Consider the following 23,801-nt stretch of genomic DNA (forward strand, 5'->3'; position numbering starts at 1 on the left):
ACTTTTTATTCTTTGATCAATTTAGATGGAATCAAACTTGTTGCTGTCCTGGTTTCAGTTAGGATAGAGTTAATTTTACTTCTAGTAAAGTAGGGTAACGTAAAGTAGAATTCTAGTCTGGTAGGGTACTGTGTTTGGGATTTAGGATGAACATAATGCTGATATCACACTGATGTTTTAATTGTTGAGTTGCAAGGAAAAACAACTGCAAAAGGGTGAATCTTTAAGAAAATTCATGCTCCAATATCCAGCAGGAAGTCCCCAAGACACAGTAATGAATATTATGACCAGGATTAGAGGGGCCCTGCCTCCAGCCAGGGGAAGGAAAAGGACAGTCGTGTTTATTGGACTGTGTGGATTCAGTGGCCTGGCACATCAGACCCACAAAAGTATAAGGCTTTAGTAGACACAGGCGCACAGTGTACTGTAATGCCATCAAGCTATAAAGGGCCATATTTATGTATTTATGGGGTGACAGGGGGATCCCAGCAGTTAACTGTATTGGAGTATTGGAGGCTGAAGTGAGTCTAACTGGGAATGAGTGGCAAAGGCACCCTACTGGGACTGCCGTGGAGGCTCCGTGCATCCTTGGCATAGACTCAGAAGAGGATACTTCAAGCACCCAAAAGGGTACCGGTGGGCCTTTGGCGTAGCAGCCTTGGAGATGGAGGACATTAAACAGTTGTCTACCTTGTCTACCTTGCCTGGTCTCTTGGAGGACCCTTCTGTTGTAGGGTTGTGTACTGGGTCTGGCTGGAATGTTAACTTTCCCGGCAGCAGCCCATACAGTGCTGTGCTCTGCACTTCTAGCTGGAACAGCAGTGTTATCACACCAGTGTTGTGTCTACTGCTGAGCAGCAGTGGCACAGCATCGGGCCTTTCTCTAACCCTCCTAGGGGGTGGGCAAAAAGTGAGGAGAGAAACATCACTAGGGCAGCTGACCTAAACCAATCAAAGGGATATTCCATACCATGTGATGTCACACTCAGCAATAAAAGGTGGAAACAGGAAGAAGAGGGGAGGGGTGGGCTCTCGTTGGGAAAACGTCGGTCCTCCTCTCGAACACCGGCTACGTGTGTTGAGGCCTTGCTTCAAGGACGTGGTCAATCATCGCTCATTTGTGGGAAGTAGAGAGTAATTTCTTTCCTCTGCACTTCCATATAGCCTTCGTTTATTTTATTTGTTTGTTTTCCTCCCTTCTTTTTATTTTTCCCTTTTCCCCTCCCTTTTCCCCTTTCCCTTTTTATTTCCCCTTAGTTAAATTGTTTGGTTCATAATAATCTTTATTTAATTATTATAATTATTTCCCTTTAATTAAATTATCCTTATCTCAACCCGTGAGTTGCTCTTTGCTTTACTTCTCCCCCTCCTCATCTAAAGGAGGGGGAGTGAGAGAGCAGTTGTGGGGTTTAGCTGCCCAGCACAGTAAAACCACCACAGGTTGCTGAGGGTTGAAGAACAGCAGGTGCCAATCGCTAACACAACAGTGCACGGGCAGCAATATCGCACCATCCAAGACTCCCTGATTCCCATCCATAAGCTAAGTCATCTACTGGAAAGCCAAGGAGTGATCAGCAAATCTCATTCACTTTTTAATAGTCCCATATGGCCAGTGGGAAAGTCTCATGGTGAGTGAAAGCTAACAGTAGACTATCGGGGCCTGAATGAGGTCACACCACTGCTGAACGCTGCAGTGCCAGACATGCTGGAACTCCAATACATACTGGAATCAAAGGCAGCCAAATGGTATGCCACAATTGATATGGCTAATGCATTTTTCTCCGTCCCTTTAGCAGCAGAGTGCAGGCCACAGTTTGTTTTCACTTGGAGGGGTGTCCAATATACTTGGAATCAACTACCCCAGGAGTGGAAACACAGCCCTACCATTTGCCATGGACTGATCCAGTCTGCGCTGGAACATGGGGAAGCTCCTGAACACCTGCAGTACATCGATGACATTATTGTGTGGGGTGACACAGCAGAGGAAGTTTTCGAGAAAGGGAAGAAAATAGTCCAAATCCTTCTGAAGGACGGTTTTGCCATAAAACAAAATAAAGTCAAAGGACCTGCACGAGAGATCCAGTTTTTAGAAATAAAATGGCAAGATGGACGTCGTCAAATTCCAATGGATGTGATCAACAAAATAACAGCTATGTCTCCACCAACTAGCAAAAAAGAAGCACAGACTTTCCTAGGTGTCGTGGGGTTTTGGAGAATGCACATCCCAAATTACAGTCTGATTGTAAACCCTCTCTACCAAGTAACCCATAAGAAGAATGATTTTGAATGGGGCCCTGAGCAATGACAAGCCTTTGAACAAATTAAACAGGAGACAGTTCATGCAGTAGCCCTTGGGCCAGTCCGAACAGGACCAGATGTAAAGAATGTGCTCTACACTGCAGCCGGGGAGAATGGCCCCACCTGGAACCTCTGGCAGAAAGAACCTGGGGAAACTCGAGGTCGACCTCTGGGGTTTTGGAGTCGGGGATACAGAAGATCTGAGGCCCGCTATACTCCAACTGAAAAGGAGATATTGGCAGCATATGAAGGAGTTTGATCTGCTTTGGAAGTGGTTGGAACTGAAGCACAGCTCTTCCTGGCACCCCAACTGCCGGTACTGGGCTGGGTGTTAAAACGAAGGACCCCCTTTACACACCATGCAACTGATGCTACATGGAGCAAGTGGGTTGCACTGATTACTCAGCGGGCTCAAATAGAAACTCTAGTCACCCAGGAATCCTGGAAGTAGTTGTGGACTGGCCAGAAGGCAAATATTTGGGGATATCGCCAGAGGAGGAGGTGGCCTGTGCTGAAGAAGCCGCAATGTATAACAAGCTACCAGAAAATGAGAAGCAATGTGCCCTGTTCCAGGATTCTGATGGGTCCTGTTGTATTGCGGGAAAGCATCAGTTGGCTGGAAACATCCTGTGCCCCATGCCACTGCCCAGAACACTATCTTGGGCCTTGAAAAGCAAGTCCTATGGCAACATGCCCCCCCTAAAATCACTGTCAGACAATGGGACTCACTTCCGAAACAACCTCATAGACACTTGGGCCGAAAAGCATGATTTTGAGTGGGTATATCATATCCCCTATCATGCACCAGCCTCCGGGAAAGTTGAACGATATAATGAATTGTTAAGGACTACACTGAAGGCAATGGGTGCTGGGACATTCAAACACTGGGATACACATTTGGCAAAGGCCACCTGGTTAGTCAACACTAGGGGATCTGCCAGCCGAACTGGACCTCCGCAGTCAAACCTGGTACATCCTGTAGAAGGGGACAAAGTCCCTGTAGTGCATGTAAGAAACATGCTGGGGAAGACAGTCTGGGCTATTCCTGCCTCAGGAAAAGGCATCCCATTCGTGGGATTGCTTTTGCTCAGGACCTGGGTGCACTTGGTGGGTAATGCAAAAGGATGGGGAGGTCCGGTGTGTACCTCAAGGGGGTTTAATACTGAGTGAGAATAGCTCATGAGTTGAATTGCATCGTGTTAATTATTATATAATACTGTATGTCATCACCATTGTGATTGCTATATGATAATGTCCCATTAATGGTATCACAGTAACTGTCCGGCAAATAACAATGAATGAATGTTAATAGAACTGGACAAGCACAGAGGTATGATGGAATGAGAACAGGCTTCAACGTGTGACGATCCAACATCACACACCATCTCTTCTGCCCTGAAATACTGCTGGGACAGATGGAGCTCAAAGTCAGTCACAGACTAAATTTAGTGGACATTTTATATACATCTATGAAGGTGGTGATTAATTAGAATGTATTGGAAAGTGTGTAACCTGAGCATGACATAAATGGTTTGGAATAAGGGGTAGATATTTTCCTAGTTTCAGCTAGGATAAAAGTAATTTTCCCCCTAGTAGCTGGTAGGGTGCCATGTTTGGGATTTAGGATGAGAATAATGTTGATAACAAACTGATGTTTTAATTGTTGCAGAGCAGCGCTTACACTAAGCCGAGGACTTTTCAGCTTCTCACACTGTCCTGCAAACAGGCAGGCTGGGTGTGCATCAGGAGCTGGGAGGGGACAGACCCAGGACAGCTGACCCAAACTGGCCAAAGGGGTATTCCATGCCATCTGACGTCACGCTGAACAATTAATATGAGGGGGTGGCAGGGGTGGGGGAACCAGCTGCTCGGGGATAGGCTGTGCATCGGTTAGTCAAGCAGGATTTGCATTTCATAAAAGCATGCTGATTGAGTCTGATCACCTGGTTATGCTGTGTGTGCCAGTAGATGGCATTCAAGATGATCTGCTCCATGACCTTCCCTGGCACCGAAGTCAGACTGACAGGCCTGTAATTCCCCAGATCCTCCTTCCTGCCCTTCTTGTAGATGGGCGTCGCATTCACCAACCTCCATTCAACTGGGACCTCCCTGGACAGCCAGGACTGCTGATAAATTATTGAGAGTGGCTTGTTGAGCACTTTGGCTAGCTCCTTCAGCACCCTTTGATGTACCCCATAGATCTGTGTGTGTCTAAGTGGTGTAGTAGGTCACTAACCATTTCCCCCTGGATTATAAGGGCTTCATTCTTCTCCCCGTCTCTGTCTTCCAGCTCAGTGGGCTGGGTACCCGAAGAATAATTGGTCTTACTAAGGCAGAGGCAAAGAAGGCATTAAGCACCTCAGCCTTTTCCTCATCCCTTGTCTCTCTGTTTCCCCCCACAGCCAATAAAGGATGGAGATTCTCCTTAGTCCTCCTTTTGTTACTAATGCATTTATAGAAGTATTTTTTATTGGGGACATTTGTTATTGTTATTGTTATTGTTATTGTTATTTTATTAGGGACATATTTTAGTGGACAATATTGGTGGTAGGGGGATATTTGGACTAGATGATCTTAGAGGTCTTTTCCAACCTTAGTGATTCCATGATTCTATGAAAACAGGGATTTAAAGAAATTCACCATTCACCAGGGAATACAGTAATATTATGGAGTGGCAGCACTGTATGTATTGCAATTGTTATATTTTGCTAAGTGTAATTTACATTTGTATTGTGATTTCAGTATACTTTATATCACTCTGCTAAATCAGAAATCCCATATAACAGCAACTATCTTCAAATAAGTAAATTTGATATTAAACGTTACACCCTTCATGCATGGAATATCTAAAAGAACCTATTCAGAGTGTATTGGACTCTGACAATTAGCATTAGATGCTTATTTCCTACTTTAGAGACTTACTAATTCTAGTCCTCTAAGGCAGCCATTAAAATATATGGATTGATTCCACAATAGATGTGATACTGTTTTCAAAATTGAAATAGAAGTTAGGACCTACAACTATAACAAATTCAAAGTATAAGAAAAATTCTGTTTCAACTTCTACTTACATTTGCTGTTCATTTCAAAATGAAAGTATATTGTCAGCCTAATTAGTCTCTTAAAATTTTCTTTTACTGCTTATGTACCCTAAAGATTATCTGTCACTTATATGGAACATCCTATGATTATTAGTTTTCTTACCACTGAAAATACAATATTGTATATTTGGGGACACTGAGAACCCATGCAATACAAGAGAATTTTTACTGTACTTTGCACCACTGCAATGAAATATGCACATGCAAATAATAAAAATGATATATTGGGAAGGCAACTAGCTCTATAGGACAGAAGATTGCAGGGGAAAACATGAACCCTGTATGTGGTGTTTATAAATCAGAATGCTTTGTGATAATAGAGTATCAGAGCAAATATGAGCAGACCTAATTCATGTACCAGTAGCTTTCTAGCTGCCTAAATCGCATCAGCAAAATTTTAAGCTTTTGCCACAGTTCTAATAACCAAATAAGGTAACTTAAAATAATGAGCAACACCAAAAGGTCATCCTCTCATCCTCTCCTTCCATTGTTTTTCAGCCCCCTCCCCCCCCCCCCGCCGGGCAATAGACAAAAAAATTCAACAGATCTACATACTACATTCCTCAGGGCAACTGAATTTCTTGGAGCCAATCTTTAGGCAGTCCTCAGGGTCCAATGTTAAATTCCACATTGCTATTTTATCAGAATTTGGCCACAAGAGATTAGATACATAGCATTCAAGACCAGGTTTAGTCGCATATATAGTTGATCTATAACTAATAGGATTTAACTTAAAATGCTTTAAAAAAAACACTTTACAAATTGAAATCTTATATGTTTGTTATATGTTATATGTTTGCCTTCTTAGCAGCCATGTTCTTTCAAGATTAGGCCTTGTTTGTATAGAAGATGTAATTGTACAAGACAAGAATACTTGCTTGGTACTATTTACCTCATCACCAGGACTGCAAAAGAAAAGGGAAAGAAAGGAAAGGGGAAGAAAATAAAATATAAAACAGAAGTTCTAGGGCATTATAATTTGTATGAATTGCATGGAGGGCTTCCCTTGGTTGCATTTCCCAGTGTTCACTGCTGTCATTATACTCCATGAAAGTACTTTTGCCCAGCTTGCATCTGTGAGCTTATGTCAGAGGAGAGTAAGTGCTTGAACAGAACTAACAAAAGAACAAGAAAAAACATCAGCAATTAACACCAATTAACTCTCCCTAGTAATAAACTTACTGTAAGATTTCAAATGATCGTAGGCTTATGTTTTGGGAAACAATCATACTCATACTAGATACACTACCATCCTTAAAGTAGCCTTTACGTTCAAGTTATTAAGCGTATGTTTCTGCCACATATGCATGCACACACACAAAAACACCATACAGATATGTATATAAAAAAATTTAATAAAAAGAATTGCTTTGTTAGGAAAAAAACAGAAAATAAAAGAGTTGTAGCCACTATATACTTACTACTTAGTTGAATCTGATAACTGATATTCCCGTCGTCTGTCATAACATTCCTGGATTCCAGGGTCATTCCATAAACTTCTTATTGCATCTACATAGGGGTTCCCAAAAGTTGACACCTTTTCTACATCGACTTCTCGAACTAACTGTGCATGAACCTAATTTGAAACAAAGAAAACAATAAAATTTACTTCATTTTCTGTGTTTACAAAGAGTTCATGTGCAGTGAAAAAGACTAACAAGAATAATTTTTCAGACTGGCCATCTCACCAATGTGAGGTTATGAATGAATGATGATAAGATATGTTCAAACTAAGAAAAATAGTAATAGGGATGATATTACGCAAAAAGGAGAATTAATGAATGTGTATATGGGCCCTTATTTCACAATAAGCTTATCCTAATCCAATACTATTTAGCTGAAATTAATAAAACGTTCACATTAAAAATTATATTTAAGCTAATTTTAAAGAAAGCTTTCATTTTGCAGATATGATTTTAGTGCATATAAAATATCTGCTTGTTGCAGGAAGCACGGCCGAAAGCACGACAGACACCAGTAGAGTCAGATCATGCTCCATTTTATTGCCCGAATAGCCTAACTTTTATAGAGAACTTAACAGGGGTGGACAGTGTTTCACACAAGATTATTGGTCAAAAGCACTCAGACAAACAGCTACAAGAAAACAACCCCACCTGCAAGAAAACAACCCCCTTGTGATTAGCAGTCACATAGACCTTGTCCTTGAGGCCAGCTACTGGTAACAATATTTTCCTGAATTCCTCAATTGGGCGATGTGGGAACACTGTCATGGGAACTTCTCATAGTTGCCCTGGTAGCTTGGTTTGCTCAGCTACAGCAAGCCATGGGATTTTTGCTGTTTCAAGAAATCCCTCAACAATTCCCCCTTCTTCTTTTGAGCAAACCAAGCTTGACACAGCAGTTTTACAAGTAACTCTTTAGCTATACTTACAACACACAACGATGATTACCACCACCATAAACCAAATCCTTAATCCCCTTGTGATTAAACCCAGCAACCATCTACACTTTGTTTCAAACAAGTCAGTGAACCATTGATTGAAAGGATTGATACCATATTGAATCTTTCTCATGTGCTCTTTCAGGAAAGTAATGGATTTGTGAATTGACTCATTATGATCAGAAAGGTTTAAACAGTACATTCCCTTAAAGTCCTCACACCCATTCCTTTGAGCCAAAAGCAAGATGTCAATAGCAGCTTGATCCTGTAAAAGCAGATGTCGCAGACTATTTTGATCTGGTAACATCTCCTCAAGTATCTCTGTCATGGCATAGGCTTGCCTCTCGGCCCAGCATACCAATTTTTCTAAGTTGTTACGTGTGGCCGCAGATGCCACTCCAGGCACTGAAATTGCTAATGCCGCTCTAGCTGCAACCCCACACAATTCAACATTATCATTGCAATCCAGTGCAAGCAATGTCCATTGTCATGTCTGGTGATCTCACGCAACTGTAACAAGCTAGGAGCAAATACAATGAGTTTATCTATGTAACATGGACATCTGATAGCATTTGCAGGGATACCCTGCCAGGCCCCATCCCCACAAATCAGAAGCACATCAGGAGGTAAGGCCAAAGCTGTACAATTGTTCCAAACACTGTAGTTGTTACCCCTTGTCTCCGTGCTATAAACCCCTAAACCCTGCTTAGCAGCGTCATTGCAATCACAGGTGTTATTTGTGTCTTTGTACCAGTATGGCCTTTTCCAGGTTCCTGTAGCAGGAATCATCTGATATCCACGGCTACGTTCACTTTTGTAGCCACCTTTCAGGTTGATACACATTTGACTACAGATACCAAGGTTTTGACATTCATCAATGTCTCCACAGTTTCTCTTGTCTATAAACTCAAACCCAGCTGGACAGTCACATTCATTTATGATGCATTCCTCCAGGGGCTCATCACCCCAGTCCTTGCAGTCTCTCTGCTGGTTACACACTTTATTGATATCTATGCATTCTCCACTTCTGCACTTGAATTTGCCAGGTCCAGAGCACTGAATAACATTGTTACAGTTTGCTTCATCAGTGCCATACAGACAGTCTCTCACACCACTGCACTGCCTACTCCCATGGACACAGTTCCCATCTTCACATCTGAACTGGTCTGACCTGCAGGTCCGAGAAGGGCAGTTAATTTCATCACTTCCATCCTTGCAATCAGGATCTCCATCACATCGCCACTTCTTGTGGATACATTCACCTGAGCCACACTGCACCTCACTCGTAGCACACTTCACTGGAGGTGCAGGCTGGTGGCCACACTGCTCCAAAGATTCATCCGAGTGGTTGGAGCAGTCAGCATCATCATCACACACCCAGCTGATAGGGATGCAGGTAGAACTCTTGCACTGAAACTCATGAACACCACAGGTAGGAGGTGCACACTCCAACTCATCGCTACCATCACTGCAGTCATCTTGAACATTGCAGACAAAGCTTTTGGAAATACATTGCCCACTACTGCATGTGAATTCTGCTGCACTACAAGTCACAATGCCACAACTCTCTTCATCTTCTCCACTGTCGCAGTCCTTTTCACCATCACATTTCCAGGACACTGGGATACACTGGGTTGACTGAGGACCACAGCTGATTTCATTTACCCGGCATGTTCTCGTATGACACAGCTCAGCACTCTCATCAGACCCATTTTCACAGTCCGGATCCCCATCACACTGCCATCTATTTGGCACACACTGACCACTGTTGCACACAAAGTCAGATTCAGCACACGTCTTCTTCACACAAGCACTCTCATCACTGCCATCTGAGCAGTCTTCACATTTTGCTCTAGCACCATCGGCAGCAGTGCACAGGCAGGCGAGGGCGAGCAGCAGGCAGAGTGTCCCGCAGCGCGGCAGCACCCACCACCGCCCTGCACCTGTGTCACTTATACTACTCCTATTACCCATGCTGTTAGTGTCAGTGGCATCCTCCTGGCACCGTTTCCGTCTTTGTCGCCCCTTACTCTCCCCCTTTTCTTTTTGCCACTGACCATTCACCACAAATGGATGAGACACATGATTACTAGTTAGGAAAGAGAGTGTAACGTCTGCTATACGGCTGCAGGCCGTGCCAGCTGCAACCCTAGAAGCTGTTTGTGAACGAGCCTGACGGTGGTCATTTGGCGGTGTAATCTGCGTCTCTGCTCTCCTGCCCTGCAATAGAGCTAAATCGTCATTAATAGTCTGTAGAATGTGGCAACCCCACGGAATGTTATCCAGAAACATAGTTATAACACCGATCTGGGGACGAATAGTCTTTTTTTGCATTGCAAGATAACTTCTTATAAAAAGAATGCCAGAGAGAAGCAGCACAGCCGCTGCTGCCGCTGCCTCCATGGTTACGTCAGACAGGCTGCAGGGTCCTGATCTCCGCCCCTCTGCTCTGTGCCGACTCGCCACACGGTGAGGGTCGGCCGCCATTGTCCACTGACGCCTCTGGTCTCCCGTAGCAACTCGATCTCGGATGGCCCGTATCGCACCGCGATTCCGCGTCTCTCCGCGATTCCGCGTCTCACCGCGATTCCCTTTTCCGCGTCTCTCCGCGATTCCGCGTCTCACCGCGATTCCGCGTCTCTCCGCGATTCCGCGTCTCACCCCGAGGCCGTTGCCCAGGTCGGTTAGTAGGGTGTTTCAATGCTTCTCTCTGTTCGGCGGTCGGCTTGCCGTGTGCCTCGGATCTCTGTCCCGGCGCCGCTCCGATGTCCCGGCGCCGCTCCGATGTCCCGGCGCCGCTCCGATGTCCCGGCGCCGCTCCGATGTCCCGGCCTCAGCCTGTTCGGGTCTCAGCCTGTTCGGGCGCCATATGTTGCAGGAAGCACGGCCGAAAGCACGACAGACACCAGTAGAGTCAGATCATGCTCCATTTTATTGCCCGAATAGCCTAACTTTTATAGAGAACTTAACAGGGGTGGACAGTGTTTCACACAAGATTATTGGTCAAAAGCACTCAGACAAACAGCTACAAGAAAACAACCCCACCTGCAAGAAAACAACCCCCTTGTGATTAGCAGTCACATAGACCTTGTCCTTGAGGCCAGCTACTGGTAACAATATTTTCCTGAATTCCTCAATTGGGCGATGTGGGAACACTGTCATGGGAACTTCTCATAGTTGCCCTGGTAGCTTGGTTTGCTCAGCTACAGCAAGCCATGGGATTTTTGCTGTTTCAAGAAATCCCTCAACATCTGCTTTTTAAGGATGTTAGCTTGGCAGAGTTAAACTGATGGAAGTACAGAGAATGGGGAGGAGGATATTTGCCTTTGAAATAGATTCATTAAAAAAAAAAGTTTTAATGTTACCACAAACATAACAGAAGTTACCATTAAAAAAGAAAAGCTAGATTCTTAGAAATGATTACCAGTTACTTTTTTTAAATGTTCATAATTTACAGTACAAAGTAATCTCTTCAAATAGGAAGTTGTTCTTATTAAATAAATTTATCCTGCTAACAAACATACAACCCCTCACCCCCCTTTTTAGATGGCCTGGGAGAATGATGCTACTACTTCTTACTTAACAAAACTTTATACCTGCAACTAGTTTACTTGAGCAGAAATCAAGAACTCCAAGTTCAACGTGAAAAATGTGCATCCTAGAGATAGGGAGAACATATGTTCTCTATTATTAGAACCCAAGTCTGCAACTTCTAAGAAAGTATATTTTCTTCTGGAACATCATATTCACCCATCCTGAATGTCTGGACAAATCATGAAGGGTCTCTACCATCTCACAGCAAATAATGAGAAATGTTATTCTACTAAGCACAAACTAAAGTTTTCGTGAAACAGAAATATTTGTTTTACTCTTGGAGAAGATCGTATATTTGTTCTCAAACTCAATTATGTATTCTTTTGGCTTTGTATTCTTCCCAAAGAACAATGCCCCAAGTATTTGTTCACTACTTATGACAAAATGATATAGCAATATATTCAGATATATTTTTTAAAAAATTATTATTCTTGAGCTCTGAAATTATGGCCAGCTGGGCCAGCAAATAGGTCTGTTTCCATATTCTCTCCATACATACACCAACCTTTTGGAATCTTACAACAGTGGTTACAGTCAATGCTGGAGCAAGCTTGGAAAAAAGTTCCAATTTTTATATTCCTTTTGATACTGTCTATGTAATTTTTCCAAGCTAGCTTTCTAGCCTAAAAGAAAGATTTATGAGGGAGACATGCACAGTCTATTTCAAAATAATTTCTTCTTCTGATCTGTTATGGTTTAACCCAGATGGCAGCTAAGCACCACAAAGCCATTCGCTCACCCTCCCCCCTCCCTCTCTGGGATAGGGGGAGAGAATCAGAAAACAATGAAAGCCTGTGGGTTGAGATAAAGACAGTTTATTAGGACAGCCTATCCCCAAGCAGCCAGTCTCCCCACCCTAGCCGGCCCCATATTAATTGTTCAGCATGACGTCATATGGTATGGAATACCACTTTGGCCATTTTGGGTCAGCTGTCCTGGGTCTGTCCCCTCCCAGCTCCTGATGCACCCCCAGCCTTCCCACTGGTAGGACAGAGTGAGAAGCTGAAAAGTCCTTGGCTTAGTGTAAGCACTGCTCTGCAACAATTAAAACATTAGTGTGTTATCAACATTATTCTCATCCTAAATCTAAAACACAGCACCATACCAGCTACTAGAAGGAAAATTACCTCTATCCTAGCCGAAATCAGGACATGATCTTAAATCCACAGAAGAAAGCCATATGATTGAGATGCAGTAGGCAAGGTTTTTTTCATATCAATGGTTTGTGTGGACTAGCCCATTTTAAGATGCCCATTTAAAGATGCCCATTTAAAGAATTTCTTTCATATGGAAAAATACATCTTAGTAAATAATTTCTGTTTTGTAACAGGATTTCCCAAACCTATGTGAAAAGGACTGTGGTTACAGTGTTTGGCCTGTCAGTAATTAATATCACTGTGCTTGATAATTCAGCCTGGTCTGGATGGTATAATTTACATAGACTGCATAATTGACAGCAATAGCATGAAATCCAAACAGTCTGGGAGCTGAATGGAAGTCTGTACAAAAAAACACAATCACGACAAAGAATTTGTCTCTCTTGTCTTGAGAGGACTACAAATCCAAAGTGATTAATTTCTTAGGAATGTAGCTCTTGTTTATAGCAAAAACAATTATTTAATCCAGTCAACAAAAGTCATGAGTCATTTACAGGTTCAGACCCTGATGACTTGTAATCTTCAGCTGTGGTTCATACAAATACCTTGCCTTATTGGGCTATATAGCAAGACGTGCAGCTTTGGAGGAAATCTTCATCTATCCTTTGCCCTTTTCCTTTTTCTTGGACCTACTAAATCAAGAGCAAATGCAAAAATAAAGGCTTTCCTGCAAACCTGCACATATTCGAAACAGGTGTTCAAAGAGATTAATACTAGGCTATATTTCACTGTCTCGAACATTTAACAGGTTGAGGATGTGTTACTTAACGTGTCAGAAAGCAGAACTAGGATGATCAGTCCAAGGTAGGAAAGTAGATTTACATAACAGCCTGAGAGAACTATTTTGGAAAAGAACTGTAGAGAGTTAGTTGTTTCCTTTGAGCAACTATGAAGCACAGAATGGATTAGGTTAAATAGGGAAGAGGTTTCATGGTGTGCTATACTTAAGAACTATATTTAAATTAATAAAATACATTGTGACTTGCTGGAAGGAGGCTTGGTACAATGCTAATCATCCTGCAGTTACTGAAAAAGGTGAACGGGGTATCAAAACTGCCTAAATACAAATTTGTCATCCTTTCCTATTTTATATTCCAAGTTCTAAATAGGCAAAATAGCATATCCTTTGAAAAAGAATTCCACAGACACATAACAGAATCTAAAAATTTGAGTTTGCAGAAAATATTTTTGTTGTTACTGTTCATTGTCAGTAAAATGCTTTGAATAATCAGTCCTAACCCATGACCCATAGGCACTATAATAAAACAATAATGATTTAAACAAATTATTTTGTGACTTCATTTGAAAATGACTCAGTAAAAAATGTATTGTTATATTCTACTTATAATACTTTTATATAACAAATCACTGGAATAATAGAAGAAAAGTCATGTCTATACCTGATTATTATTTTAATAGGGCTCAGAAAAAGCTTAGATAGTAGCTGAATATATCAGAAATTTATTTATGAACTGAAATCAGTGCCCTGAATTTTCCTGATTTCTTATTTACTTTTAAGCTGAATCAGACATGAAAGACAACAAACACTATGCCATTGCTATGGAGCTGGAACCAAAACATTCAAGCAAGCTGTTATCTAGGAATATATCGTTATCTATATAGATAATAGAAAAAGCTTCTGAAAATTGCATTTTAAAGGTCATATTATCACTAATAATATACTCCTTGACAAAATCCTTTTCAGTTACAGAGCAAGAGAAGCACCACGAAACACAACTCATTCCTCCAGCAGATTTCTCTTGCAGGTGTTAGACACACAATGTGAGCCATGCCAAAGGAGGAGAAAAGGGAGGTTAGGTGCACAAATCAAATACAGAATCAATATCTTCATATATGTACTTTTACAGTTATCCTATTATTCTCTCCTAAATTTTTCAATCCTCTTTTTATAAGCAAAAGTTTTTATTAGCAACAAAATAAGTAGTTTTCTGATGTCACTCAGAAAAGTAAAAAGTTATCTTAGTCACTAATAACTAGTTCATCCAGTATGGATAAGTATATAAAATACAACTTTTCCTCATTAAATGTGAGGTGCCCTTCTACGATATGGAACATATCAATTGTTTATTTAGGGAAAGGAAAGATATAAGAAGATGCAATTACAGTAGCGCAATTTAGATACTATTTAGAAGGAAATAGGTTTAGAAGTAAACATAAAGGTCTAGACCTAGATAGGTCTGGAGTTAAATCGAGTTGGAGGACGGTCACTAGTCATGTCCCCCAGGGCACATTACTAGGGCCACTCCTCTTCAATATCTTTATCGATGATCTGGATGAGGGGATCGAGTGCACCCTCAGTAAGTTTGCAGATGACACCAAGTTCGGTGTGTGTGTTGATCTGCTTGAGGGTAGGAAGGCTCTGCAGGAGGATCTGGAGGATCTTTTTCCCCTCCAGACGAGCTGGCGGGGAAAAAGACCGGCCTGGCTCAACAGAGAATTGTGGCTTGATCTTAGAAGGAAAAAGAGGGTTTATAAGCTTTGGAAAAGTGGGCAGGCCACTAAGGAGGACTTTAAAGAAGTAGCGAGGCTGTGCAGGGACAAAATTAGGAAGGCCAAAGCTCATCTGGAGCTCAATCTGGCTACTGCCGTTAAAGATAACAAAAAACGTTTCTATAAATACATCAACACAAAAAGGAGGACTAAGGAGAATCTCCATCCTTTACTGGATGCGGGGGGAAACTTAGTTACAAGAGATGAGGAAAAGGCAGAGGTGCTCAATGCCTTCTTTGCCTCAGTCTTTAGCGGCAATACCGGATGTTCTCTGGATACTCAGTACCCTGAGCTGGTGGAAGGGGATGGGGAGCAGGATGTGGCCCTCATTATCCATGTGGCCCTCATTATCCATGAAGAACTGGTTGGTGACCTGCTACGGCACTTAGATGTGCACAAGTCGATGGGGCCGGATGGGATCCACCCAAGGGTACTGAGGGAACTGGCAGAGGAGCTGGCCAAGCCACTATCCATCATTTATCAGCAGTCCTGGCTATCGGGGGAGGTCCCAATCGACTGGCGGCTAGCAAACGTGACGCCCATCTACAAGAAGGGCCGGAGGGCAGACCAGGGAAACTACAGGCCTGTCAGTTTGACCTCAGTGCCAGGAAAGCTCATGGAGCAGATCCTCCTGAGAGTCATCATGCAGCACTTGCAGGGGAAGCAGGCGATCAGGCCCAGTCAGCATGGCTTTATGAAAGGCAGGTCATGCCTGACGAACCTGATCTCCTTCTATGACAAAGTGACGCGCTGGGTGGACGAGGGAAAGGCTGTGGATGTGGTCTACCTTGACTTCAGCAAGGCTTTTGACACCGTCTCCCACAGCATTCTCCTCAAGAAACTGGCTGCTCTTGGCTTGGACTGGCGCACGCTTCGTTGGGTTAGAAACTGGCTGGATAGCCGGGCCCAAAGAGTCGTGGTGAATGGAGCCAAGTCCAGTTGGAGGCCAGTCACTAGTGGCGTCCCCCAGGGCTCGGTGCTGGGACCGGTCCTCTTTAATATCTTCATCGATGATCTGGACGAGGGCATTGAGTGTACCCTCAGTAAGTTCGCAGATGACACCAAGTTAGGTGCGTGTTTCGATCTGCTTGAGGGTAGGAAAGCTCTGCAGGAGGATCTGGATAGGCTGCACCGATGGGCTGAGGTCAACTGCATGAAGTTCAACAAGGCCAAGTGCCGGGTCCTGCACCTGGGGCGCAATAACCCCAAGCAGAGCTACAGGCTGGGAGATGAGTGGTTGGAGAGCTGCCAGGCAGAGAAGGACCTGGGAGTGATGGTGGATAGTCGGCTGAATATGAGCCAGCAGTGTGCTCAGGTGGCCAAGAAGGCCAACGGCATCCTGGCTTGTATCAGGAACAGTGTGACCAGCAGGGCTAGGGAGGTGATCGTCCCCCTGTACTCAGCTCTGGTGAGGCCGCACCTCGAGTACTGTGTTCAGTTTTGGGCCCCTCGCTACAAGAAGGACATGGAGATGCTTGAGCGGGTTCAGAGAAGGGCGACGAAGCTGGTGAGGGGCCTGGAGAACAAGTCCTACGAGGAGCGGCTGAGCGAGCTGGGCTTGTTCAGCCTGGAGAAGAGGAGGCTCAGGGGCGACCTTATCGCTCTCTATGGGTACCTCAAGGGAGGCTGTAGCGAGGTGGGGGTTGGCCTGTTCTCCCACGTGCCTGGTGACAGGACGAGGGGGAATGGGCTTAAGTTGAGCCAGGGGAGTTTTAGGTTAGATGTTAGGAAGAACTTCTTCACTGAAAGGGTTGTGAGGCACTGGAACAGGCTGCCCAGGGAAGTGGTGGAGTCACCATCCCTGGAAGTCTTCAAAAGACGTTTAGATGTAGAGCTTAGGGAAATGGTTTAGTGGGGACTGTTAGCGTTAGGTCAGAGGTTGGACTCGATGATCTTGAGGTCTCTTCCAACCTAGAAAATTCTGTGATTCTGTGAAAGGCTGGACCGATGGGCTGAGGCCAACTGTATGAAGTTCAACAAGGCCAAGTGCCGGGTCCTGCACCTGGGGCACAACAACCCCAAGCAGTGCTACAGGCTGGGAGATGAGTGGTTAGAAAGCTGCCAGGCAGAGAAGGACCTGGGAGTATTGGTTGATAGTTGGCTGAATATGAGCCAGCAGTGTGCTCAGGTGGCTAAGAAGGCCAACAGCATCCTGGCTTGTATCAGAAACAGTGTGGCCAGCAGGACTAGGGAAGTGATTGTCCCCCTGTACTCGGCTCTGGTGAGGCTGCACCCTGAATACTGTGTTCAGTTTTGGGCCCCTCGCTACAAGGACATCGAGGTGCTCGAGCGAGTCCAGAGAAGGGCAAGGAAGCTGGTGAGGGGTCTGGAGAACAAGTCTTACGAGGAGCGGCTGAGGGAGATGGTCATGTTCAGTCTGGAGAAAAGGAGGCCCAGGGGCAACCTTATCGCTTTCTGTAAGTACCTTAAAGGAGGCTATAGCGAGGTGGGGATTGGCCTATTCTCCCATGTGCCCTGTGATTGGACAAGGAGGAATGGGCTAAAGTTGCGCCAGGGGAGGTTTAGGTTGGATATTAAGAAGAACTTCTTTACTGAAAGGGTTGTTAGGCATTGGAATGGGCTGCCCAAGGAAGTGGTTGAGTCACCATCCCTGAAGCTCTTTAAAAGACGTTTAAATGTAGAGCTTAGGGATATGGTTTAGTGGAGGACTTGTTAGTGTTAGGTCAGAGGTTGGACTCGATGATCTTGGAGGTCTCTTCCAACCTAGACGATTCAGTGATTCTGTGAGACTCCAAAGCTAACATACAGACTAGTTCTGCTAATGCAAATCACACTACAGGCCAAAAAAAGGGTGTTACTGTTTTGTCACTTACTGTCCAACTTTCATGTTTCCCATATATAAACTTCAGGTTGCCTGACTATCACTTAAGCTGTTGCCTAACAAATAAAGCTACATAAATTTATCAGCATGTTCATTACTGCATTTTTATAGAATATCTGATTATAAAGGCCTGAATTATCACTTTTATCTCTATTCATACCTTTTCTCCCCCCCAAAAAAAAACGTATCCATAAGAATATTTCCATTACATGAAACAACTTCTTCAACAGACACTGTTGGCAATCAATCTCTGTAGAAAAAAATGAGGTTTTCAAAACAAAACAGGGAGAAAAACAGAAATGAAATATCTGTACGCAATTTATTCTCTACTAAAAGGACAAACAGTAAAATGAATCAGTCTTTCTGTGACTTTCACTGTGTCATTCTTTCAAGATCCGGTTGGATGTGGCCCTGGGCAACCTGATCTAGTGGGTGGCATCCCTGCCAATGGCAGGGGGGGTTGGAAATAGATGATCTTTAAGGTCCCTTCCAACCCAAGCCATTCTATGATTCTATAATTCTATGATTATGAAAAAACTTTGGTAAAAGCAAACTGATGAAAAGGCACAAAAAGCTATTTCTCAAACTTAGGACAAAACTATTTTCTAGTGACTAATAGATCCATTAGGATAAAATGTCAACAGTACAGGTATATACATAACTCATCATGAACTTGGTTATAGTCCTGTCAAAGAAAAATGTCAACTTAAAATGGTAAAAACTATTCTATAAATATTTCTATGTTACTGACACAGTACAAAACCTGATCTGCCTATTTTACTAGCCACAGAAATATTAAATGACATAACATACCATGTTACTCAAATACCCACACATAAACACGTACACATATGTTGCTACAGATCCCTGAATACATAAATACACTTTGTCTAAACAATCACTTCAGTTTAGGTAAATGTATTTGTGCATATTTGAAGAAAATTTTCCTTTGTTTTTCAGGACAGCTTTCTGTTTACTGCTCAAAGACATTTTTTCATTTTGCTATAATGTACTATTTAAGTGTGTGTGCTATTTAGTTTTAAGAGAAGTGTTTAAGAACACTGTGCCTCCAGGATGTGAAAGAGGGTAATTCTTATTTCTTTTTTTTTTTTTTTTCCCTCTCCTATTCAAATATTTCCCTCTCCTGTTAAACTTCATTTAACAGATCAATGGACAATGAAGGCAAAGAACCATGACAAAAAAGTGGTAGCTTCCAATCATCCAATCTAATCTTGTTATTTACCATAAAAGACCAGTTGGAAACATGTCACTAGTGGTGCACCCCAGGGTTCAATACTGGCTCCAGTGTTGTTTAACATCTTCATCAATGACCTGGATGAAGGGGAAGAGTGCACCCTCAGCAAGTTTGCAGATGAGTGTTGTAAAGGAAGGATATAGGCTCTTTAGGAAGGACAGGCAGAGGAGATGAGGAGGGGATGTCACCCAGGAGGAGACAAGGAGGGGATGTCAATGACCAGCTGGAGTGCATGGAGCTCTGGCTGGAGATGGAGGGGCTTGTGGAGAATGTGAAGATCAAAGGCAGCCTTGGCTGCAGTGACCATGAAATGGTAGAGTTCAAGATCCTGACGGCAGTGAGGAAGGTGCACAGCAAGCTCAAAAACCTGGACTTCAGGAGAGCAAACTTTGGCCTCTTCAGTAATCTACTTGGAAGAGTGGAATAAAGCACTGGAGGGAAGAGGGGTACAAGAAAGCTGGCTAATATTTAAGGATCACCCCCTCCAAGCTCAGGAGCGATGCATTCCAACAAAGAGGAAGTCAGGCAAAAACACTGAGAGGTCTGCATGGATGAATGAGGAGTGCCTGGTCAAGCTCAAGCACAAAAAGCAAGCCTACAGAGGGTGGAAGCAAGGACAGGTAACCTGGGAGGAATGAAGAGACATTATCCAAGCAGCCAGGGATCAAGTTAGGAAAGCTATAGCCCAGACAGAATTGAATCTGGCCAGGGACATCAAGGGCAACATGAAAGGCTTCTAGAAGTATATCAGTGATAAAATGAAGACTAGAGAAAATGTGAGCTCTCTCCTGAAGGAAACGGAAGACCTAGCTACCAAGGATATGAAGAAGGTCGAGGTATTGAACAACTATTGGTACTTTTTGCCTCAGTCTTCACCAGCAAGTGTTCTAGCCACACAGCCCAAGTGGCAGAAGGCAAAGGCAAGACTGAGAATGAAGAACTGCCCACTGTAGGAGAAGATCAGGTTTGAGACTATCTAAGGAACCTGAATGTGCACAAGTCCATGGGACTTGATGAGATGCATCTGAGGATCCTGAGGGAACTGGCGGATGAAGTTGCTAAGGTACTATATTTGAGAAGTTGTGTACACTGGTTTCAGCTGAGATAGGGTTAATTTTCTTCATAGTGGCTGATATGGTGACATGTTTTGGATTTAGGAGAAAAATAATGTTGATAACACACTTATGTTTTAGTTGTTGCTGAGCGGTGCTTTCTCCTATTTTACACTCATCATGGGTATTAAGAGCTTTATAGCAGGCTTCATATCCTAGCACGTTTTTAAGGAATGATGTTCAATATTAGTATTGTAAGTAATGGCATTTTTTTCACAATATTATTTTTATATAATAATATAGTTGGGGTTATTAAAGTGACTTTTATGCAAACATGAACATACTCAAATTTTCATTCCATTTTCAAGTGAAAAAGAGACTGTACATGACAAAAACTCAAGAATCTATTGGTTCAGTCAACCATTGCAACACAATAGTGAGTGCATTTAAAAAAAAAACAAGTCTATGTGAATTCTCACCTAAGAACTGCACATGCACAGAAGTCCTCCTGAGCCTCATTGTACAAAGCCTGAATGCATCTTACACAAGAGCTGCTACCTGTGGGAAGCCCACGCAGGATCAGTTCAAGAAGGACTGTATCCCATGGGAGGGACCCCACGTGGGAACAAAGGAAAAGTGTGACTGAGAAGGAGCGGTAGAGATGAAGTGTTACAGACTGATCACAGCCCCCATTCCCCGTTCCCCTGCACTGTTCAGAGGGAGGATGTAGAAGAAGGTGGATGGGGGGGAAAGTGTTTTTAGTTTCTCACTGCTCTAGCTTGTTAGTAATAGGTAATAAATTACATTAATCTCCCCATGATGATCCTATTTTGCCTGTGACGATAATTGTTGAGTGATCTTCCTGTCCTTATCTCAACCCTTGAGCCCTTTTCATTGTATTTTCTCGCCCATTCCCTTTGAGGAGAGAGAGAGTGGTTCTGGCAGAACTCAGCTGCCCAGCTCTTGAAAAAAAAGAAAAGAAAAAAAGCTATATTTTTTAAAAAAAGCATATTTCTGTTTCAGTTTAGAAGTATTACATTAAAAATAACATTGCACTTATAAATATTTATGAAATTTAAAACTGTGAGATAAATCAAAAGCACTGCAAAGAAAAGCATTTATTTTCTGTAATTTTAAGCCATACTTTCTTGTATTTTTAAAGGAAGAGATTGCCCTCTGCTGATTAACTCATAACAGAGACAGCAATAATTTCAAACTGATATAGAAATATCAAAGGATTGTGAAATATTGAAATGATTGAAAATAATGAATGATTCCAGTAGGAATTTTCCCTTGGAAAAAAATGCATCAAGCTTAAATAGCTGCATTTGTGTATTTTCTAACCAAGATTATTGCATTTCTAAACAATTACCTCATTTTTCTTCGAAAATAAACTCTGAAAATTAGCTTCAGATTTATCCTAGGCCTTTAAAGCTACATAGTAGTTTATCACCTACTTATTTCTGGTGCTTTCCCTAAGCCCTTCATGTGAGCATTTGTATGGAGTAAAGAACTAGAAGGACTAAGTGGTAAAATTTAATCTCAAATGAAAAGCTGTTGTCTTGAACTGGGTCACAGAAGAATGAATTTAGTCATGTTAAAGATACAACCTAACATTATTTTCTCCAGAGTAACCACAGACATATTATAGCATAGTGATGAGTAGCTATTTGAAATGGGCCTTGAGGGAGATGAAAGTTTTATGCCATTTGACATAAAACGTGTCTTTCTTTATAAATTAGGCACAATCTTCTAATTGCTAGAAACATATAACAGATGCCAAGAAGAGCTCATTTAAAGAAGGAAAGCAAAGCACTGCTGACTTGTTTTTCAAGGCTTCAGGCCACTACCACGCTCTTGAAACATGGTGCCAACTTCCATCATGAGGAAGAAGGAATAAAAACAAATAAAAGCACATCATTCTAATTTGAAATAAATTGAGTCTTATTTATACAAGAGCTTGAAAGTTTCTTCCTTTGTTGCCTGGTGTGTGTAAAATTGATCCATACTCTGACTTAATCAAATTAACGTGTTTTAAAGTGATTAATTCTGTTTAGTAATTGACAGTTTTACTAATCAGTATTTATAGGGAAAGGCCAAGGTAGGTTATTTAACAATCATTTGGGAAGGTATATTTATCTGCTAAAGCATAAATGGAGTATACTCCCAAGATATTAGCCAAAACTGGACACTGTCCATATAAATGGACCATTAGTCATAAAAACAAGGTTTTGGAGATTTGTTTTGTTCGTTTGTATTCTATTTCTAGCAAGCCCGTATTTACAGTGAGTGTTAAATATGTGAAGGAAAGCAAAACTGAGCTTTTTGGAATTAATTTCAATTAAATCTGGAAGAAGCTTCTGGAAACTGAACAAAGAGTAGAAAAGGGACAACATAGTCTACTGAGAAAAAAAAATAATGTATTCTCATTAGTATAGAAGGAATTATATACTAAATTGCTTAATCCTTCAGTGCAATATACTCTGGAGATTCTCCAGAATGCAACAAGAAGCTGAAGATCTTGGAACAAGTTAACAGTGAAATACTGGCATATTCTTATCAAAACTCCTAGATTCAAAAGTTCTACTTAGCCACAGATGTTCTGAATTTACTCCCATAATAATTCTTTCAGAAATGCCCAGAGTAATTTCCCAGAGAATCTGGCAGACAAATTTATCAAGTTAATTCAGGAAAAGTACTGGTGCAGACAAGAAAGGCTGCTTGTTACATTCTACTATCGAGAAAAGAAAAAGCATATTAATAGGGCCTATTTACTTGGTTCATAAGTACTGTCAAAGAAAGACTACTTAAGAAATCAGCATGCAGCTACCACTCATTCACACAAACACTGTGAATTGGAATTACAGTTTTAATATAAATGCTGGTATTAAGATTGAACTAGATGGATAGGAAGGTAACCTGCAAGTCAAAAGAGAAGATAACTTTTTGTACTGTGGTGCCCAGAACTGCACACAGTACTCGAGGTGAGGCCACACTAGTGCAGAGTAGAGCAGGACAATCACCTCCCTCGACCGACTAGCGATGCTGTGCTCGATGCACCCCAGGATACGGTTGGCCCTCCTGGCTGCCAGGGCACACTTCTGGCTCATATTCTGCTTTCTATCAGCCAAAACCCCCAGATCCCTCTCTGCGGGGCTGCTCTCCAGCATCTCATCGCCCAGTCTGTATGTATAGCCAGGGTCGCCCCATCCCAGGTGCAGGACCCAGCACTTGCTCTTGTTAAACTTCATGCAGTTGATGATTGCCCAGCTCTCCAATCTGTCCAGATCTCTCTGCAAGGCCTTTTCACCCTCTAGTGTTTTGCCTGTCTATAGATAGGTCAGGACATTATTAATCAGATTAAAGAGAGCATAGCTGAGGGGAAGGAATTAATTTGATATTTATGTTAGTTTTGCTCCCATCTAACACTGTTCTTGGAGTTACTGAATCTTTAGCAAAAGCACAGTAGCCTCTCAGTCACTCTAATCTATGTTGGTGATTAGTGAAGTGAGGGCCTATGCCACAGTTAGCAACTGTCAGTCTGTACATTCAGGTATGCTACATTTACCACCCCCAACCAACCTCTGGAG

The 23,801-nt window shown here is 42.5% G+C and overlaps 1 protein-coding gene and 1 pseudogene across 5 annotated transcripts in view; both read right to left on the bottom strand.

The window, feature by feature from the left end:
- The window catches only part of LOC311426319 (guanine nucleotide-binding protein G(q) subunit alpha), a 130,146-nt gene that overhangs the window by 60,955 nt on the left and 45,390 nt on the right, over positions 1–23,801 (bottom strand). For all 4 annotated transcript variants that reach the window (XM_084502738.1, XM_084502737.1, XM_084502739.1 and 1 more), the window contains one exon: positions 6,821–6,975. In XM_084502738.1, the coding sequence (XP_084358864.1) occupies positions 6,821–6,975 (155 nt within the window). The remainder of the gene's footprint in view (positions 1–6,820; positions 6,976–23,801) is intronic.
- Positions 7,384–10,447, bottom strand: LOC311426282 (very low-density lipoprotein receptor pseudogene; annotated as a pseudogene). Its single transcript has one exon. The product of its transcript is annotated as a very low-density lipoprotein receptor pseudogene (transcript).

The sequence above is a fragment of the Aythya ferina genome, assembly GCF_964211825.1.
Source record: "Aythya ferina genome assembly, chromosome: W".
Lineage (NCBI taxonomy): Eukaryota > Metazoa > Chordata > Aves > Anseriformes > Anatidae > Aythya > Aythya ferina.